General features: G+C 44.4%; 1 protein-coding gene across 1 annotated transcript; it reads left to right on the top strand.

The window, feature by feature from the left end:
- Positions 1 to 3,586: 3,586 nt before the first annotated feature.
- On the top strand, positions 3,587 to 5,176 carry LOC111154510 (lysine demethylase 4D). The gene has a single exon (XM_022514151.1). It carries the CDS (start codon positions 3,587 to 3,589, stop codon positions 5,174 to 5,176), a length of 1,590 nt encoding a protein of 529 aa, XP_022369859.1.
- The last annotated feature ends 386 nt before the right edge of the window (positions 5,177 to 5,562 follow it).

Genomic DNA, 5,562 nt, shown 5'->3' with positions numbered 1-5,562 from the left:
TTTTAGTACAATGAAATATGTATCTTCATCTTCTTTAGTGCTAGCTTAATACCTAAACTATTTTATTTTTATTATTTTTCTTTTTTATTGTGGTATAATTAACAGGCAATGTTATATTAGATTCAGGTATACAATGTAATGATTCAACAATTCTATATATTACCCAATGCTCAACATGATAATGTGTAGAATTGTTGAATCACTATATTGTACACCTGAAACTAATACAACACTGTATGTTAAGTATATTGGGATTAAAAATCTTCTTTATTGGGCACCTGGGTGGCTCAGTGGCTTAAGGCCTCTGCCTTTGGCTCAGGTCATGATCCCAGGGTCCTGGGATCGAGTCCCGCATTGGGCTCTCTGCTCAGCAGGAAGCCTGCTGAGCCTGTCTCTCTGCCTACTTGTGATCTCTGTCTGTCAAATAAATAAATAAAATCTTTTAAAAAAATAAAAAAAAACTTTAAAAAATCTTCTTTATTTCTGGGGTGTCAGTTATTTCTTCTCCTTTGTTTCTGATTTTATTTATTGGGAGTCCTCTCTCTTTTTTCTTGATAAGTCTGGCTAAAGGTTTATCAAACTTATCTTATCCTGGTTTCATTTAGCTGTTTTATTAGATTTTTTAAAGTCTCTATTTCATTTATTTCTGCTCTAATCCTTTTTATTTCCTTCTTTCTACTGGCTTTGAGCTTTGTTTTTCTTTTTCTAGCTCTTTTAGGTATGAGTTTGGGTTATTTATTTGAGAGTGTTCTTGTTTCTTGAGGTAAACCTCTACTGCTATAAACTTTCCTTTTAGGACACCTTTTTTTGCATCCCAAGATTTTGGACTGTTGTTTTTTCTTTTTTTTTTTTTTTGTTTCCCATGTATTTTTTTATTTCCTCTTTGATTTCTTGGTTGAATCATTTATTGTTTAATAGTATTTAGCATCTGTGTATTTTAGTTCTTTCCAGATTTTTTCTTGATTTCTGGTTTCATAGTGTTCTAGTCAGAAAGGACACATGATATGATTTCAGTATTTTTGAATTTACTGAGACTTGTTTTGTGGTCTAATGTGATCTCTTCCGGAGAATATTCCATGTGCACTTGAAAAGAATGTGCATTCCACTGTTGGGGTTTGGAATGTCCTGAGTTTATCTGTTAGGTCTATCTAGTCCATTGGGTCATTTCAAAGCCACTGTTTCCTTGTGATTTTCTGTCTGCATGATCTATCTATTGATATAGTGGGGGTTAAAGTCCCCTACTATTATTGAATTATTGTCAATTTCTTCCTTTATGTCAATCAATAGTTTCTTTATGTATCTAGCTGCTCCCATATTGGGTGCATATTTACAGTTGTTATATCCTCTTGTTGGATTGTTCCCTTTATCATTATGTAGTATACTCCTTTGTCATTCTATGTTTTTTTATTAGAGCATTTAGCCCATTTACATTTAATTACTGAAATTGTCTTGGGAAACTTTTTGTCTTTCCTTTTACTCCAAATGATAATGGTGCTAGGTAAGAGTATTCTTGGTTGCAAGTATGTTTCTTTCAGTACTTTGAATATATCATGCCATTTTCTCCTGGCCTACAAAGTTTCTACTAAAAAGTTAGCTGATAGCCTTAAGGTTTTTTTTTTTTTTTTCATATGTAACTGTTTTCTTTTCTCTTTCTACTTTTAAGATTCTCCTCCACTACCTTTGCCATTTTAATTATTACATGTCTTGGTGTGGACCTCTTTGGGTTAATTTTGTTGGGGTCTCTCTGTGCTTCTTGGATCTAAATGTCTTGTTTCCTTCCCCATATTAGGAAAGTTTTTAGTTATTTCTTCAAATAAATTTTCTGCCCCATTCTCTCTCATATTCCAAGGTCCCTATAATTCAAATGTTATTTCCCTGGATGATGTCATGGAGTTCCCTTAACCTATTCTCATTTTTTACTACTCTTTTTTTCTTTCTGCTTTTCAGCTTTGTTGCTTTCCATTGCCCTGTATTCCAAGTTGCTGATCTGCTCTTCTGCCTTCTCTCATCTGCTATTGATTCCCTTTAGTGTATTTTTTTTTTTTCCAATTTCAGTTACTGAGTTCTTTATCTCTGATTGGTTCTTTTTATATTTTCTATCTCTTTGTTGAAAGTCTCACTGAGATCCTCCCCTCTCTCCTCAAGTCCCTGAGTATCTTTATGATCACTACATTTAATTCTTTATCAGGCATATTGCTTGTCTACATTTCATTTAGCTCTTTTTCTGTGGTTTTGTCCTCTTTTTTCATTTGGGACATATTCCTCTGTCTCCTCGTTTTGTTAAACTCTCTGTGTCTGTTTCCCAATAGGAAAGTCAGCTATGTACTGATCTTGGAAAGTGATGGCCCTATAAAAAAGAGGTCCTGTGGTGCCCTACAGCACAATGCCCCCTATTCACTAGAACCAGGCACTTCAGAGGTGTCTACTATGTGGGCTCTATGTACCCTACTACTGTTGTTGAGCTGCACCTAAGCTCTAGTTTTAGATAAACATATGGACGTTTGTGACAATCATCATAGTTTAATGAATTATCACAACTAGCTCTTCTGATGGCTGTGTAACCAGCACCTAGGTTCAAAACAAGAATATTAACAGGCTCCAGAGGCACCCTTATGTCCCCACGCACAATTTCTCTCTTTCCCAAAGGTAATCACTACTCTGACTTCTAATATAGATTACTTTGCCTCATTTTTATCTTTATAAAAATGGAATCATGGAGTAGGTATTCTTTTGAGACTGGATGATTTTGCTTAGTATAATGATTATAAAGTTATTCTTATATTTCTTTGTAATTTTTTGTCCTCATTGCTGTATTGTATTCAATTATATGGATATACCATCATGTATTTATCCATTCTACTGCTGATGGGCATTTAGGTTGTTTCCAGTATTTGGCCACTAGAAATAATGTTATAGACATTCTTGGAGGTGACTGTCAGTGCAGAGCCATGCATATTGTGGGAACCGTTCAATCATAGCACAGGCATGTGTTCAATTTTACACAAACAGATGCTCAATTTTAGTATATACTGTCCAAATAGTTCTCCAAGGTGAATGTAATGATTTCCATTCTCTTTATTAGAATATAACCCCTCCCATTGTTCCACATCCATACCACCTCTTGTTTTGTTAATCTTATAAACTTCTAGCCTTTCTTTGAGTGCGCAATAATATTCCATAGTGGCATTTTATTTCTAACTCTCTAATAACTTTTACAACATTAATTTTCAAACATTTTGTATTCTTTCTTTTAGGCTTTGTTTAAACACTGCCCTGAAGAAATAACCTGTATACCCGCCCAAGACTGAGTGATTCAATAGACCTCCAGGGAACAGAGCTGGGTACCAACTCAAGAGCAGCACAGGCTTAATCTGTGCTAGTTCTAGTCAACTCTTCTACCCAGAGCGTCATTCTTTGGTGAATCAGCAAGCCTAAGAAACATTATCATCATTTCATTTTCATAAAGGTCCACTGCTGGTTCCTAGTGACTCAGACTCTCAGACCCATTTTTTAAAATATAGCATTTTCCAGTATCCTCAACTATCTAGAACATACTGAAAAACTTTGTGAAGCTTGGTGCTTATTAATGGAAGCTATGAAGTCTAAGGCCAGCTGTGCTCAGAACCCAAGCTGTACCATAATGATATTTCATCCAACCAAAGAAGAGTTTAATGATTTTGATAAATACATTGCTTACATGGAATCCCAGGGTGCACACCGAGCAGGCCTCGCCAAGGTGATTCCACCCAAGGAATGGAGGGCCAGGCCGACCTATGACGACATCAGTGACATCCTAATTGCAACTCCCCTCCAGCAGGTGGTCTCCGGGCAGGCAGGTGTGTTTACTCAATACCATAAAAAGAAGAAAGCCACGACAGTGGGCGAGTACCGCCGTCTGGCAAACAGCGGGAAGTATCAGACTCCACCACACTCGGGGTTTGAGGATTTGGAGCGAAAATACTGGAAGACGCGTCTCTACGATTCTCCCATCTATGGCGCTGACATCAGCGGCTCCTTGTTCGACGAAAATACCAAGGAGTGGAACCTGGGACACCTGGGAACCATCCAGGACCTGCTGGAGCAGGAGTGCGGCGTGGTGATCGAGGGCGTGAACACCCCCTACCTGTACTTCGGCATGTGGAAGACCACGTTCGCCTGGCACACGGAGGACATGGACCTGTACAGCATCAACTACCTGCACTTCGGGGAGCCCAAGACTTGGTACGCGGTGCCCCCGGAGCACGGCCAGCGCCTGGAACGCCTGGCCACGGAGCTCTTCCCGGGCAGCGCCCGCGCCTGCGAGGCCTTCCTGCGGCACAAGGTGGCTCTCATCTCGCCCACGGTGCTCAAGGACAACGGGATCCCGTTCAGTCGGATCACGCAGGAGGCGGGCGAGTTCATGGTGACCTTTCCCTATGGCTACCACTCTGGCTTCAACCACGGCTTCAACTGCGCCGAAGCCATCAACTTCGCCACCCCGCGCTGGATCGATTATGGCAAGGTGGCCTCCCAGTGCAGCTGCGGGGAGGCCAGGGTCACCTTTTCCATGGACGCCTTCGTGCGCATCCTGCAGCCCGAGCGCTATGAGCTGTGGAAGCGCGGGCAGGACCGGGCTGCAGTGGACCACACGGAGCCCGTGGCGCCCGGCGGTCCGGAGCTGAGCGCCTGGCGCGAGGTGCGCGGCCCCGGGAGGGGCGCGTGGAGCCTGCGGCACCTGCCACCGCGCCGGGCCCCACGGGCCCTGCGACCCGGGGCTGCTGGCTGGAGCCCCCGCCGCCGCCGCCGCCGCCGCCGGGCTCTGCGCCAGGCCTCCCCGCGCCCCTTACCCGCCCAGAGTTCTTCCTCTGCTGCCCAGTGCGGGGCTATCCCCGCCAGCCCCTCCGGGGAGCCCGGCCCCACCGGGCCACAGCCCCCCACTCCCAGTGCCCCAGGTCCCCGGCCCTCCCCTGGCAGGTGTGGTCCTGGTCGTCGTCCTCGGGAACAGGGGGCTCAGGGGCCTAGCCTCCAAGCCCGGGCCAAGAGGCGCGTCTTGGGGGGAGTGGGGCGCACAGCTCCGCACTCTGAGACTCAGCCCTTTCCTGTGGATGGAGGCTGGGTGGACAAGGCGGCACCACTGAGCCCTGGGCTCAGGCAAGCTGCTGAGGCTTCCGTGTCTGGCTGTGCCCCCGTCCCCTGAGCCCAGGGGACACTTTTGTAACCCACTGCTCTTGAGTGTGGCCACAGTCTTCTGGAGACTGGCCATATTTATGTCAGAGCTTTGGGCGAACTTGCAGGACACTGGTCTTGCTTGAGAGTCCTGTGATGTTGCCACTGATGCGTTGAGTCCATGTTCTTTACCAAGTTCGCCATAATTTGTTCTTTCTGCCAGACCCTGGAATGTCTTTGGACACTGCTGATGCCCATTTCGCCAGCTGAGCTTTCATCCACTAGGCATTCTTGTGTGTCTGCAAGCTGGGTCCTGTGGAGGTGGCCAGAGCCTCATCTCCCCCAGACTCCTATCCTCTGGGCCAACTATGAATGCTGCTGGGTTTTGGTTCTCCTCAATCTCCTTCCCTTTCCTCT

The sequence above is a fragment of the Enhydra lutris genome, unplaced genomic scaffold, assembly GCF_002288905.1.
Source record: "Enhydra lutris kenyoni isolate GAN:26980312 unplaced genomic scaffold, ASM228890v2 scaffoldscaffold37, whole genome shotgun sequence".
NCBI classification, from domain to species: Eukaryota; Metazoa; Chordata; class Mammalia; order Carnivora; family Mustelidae; genus Enhydra; species Enhydra lutris.
This window is presented reverse-complemented; position numbering and strand designations above follow the sequence as displayed.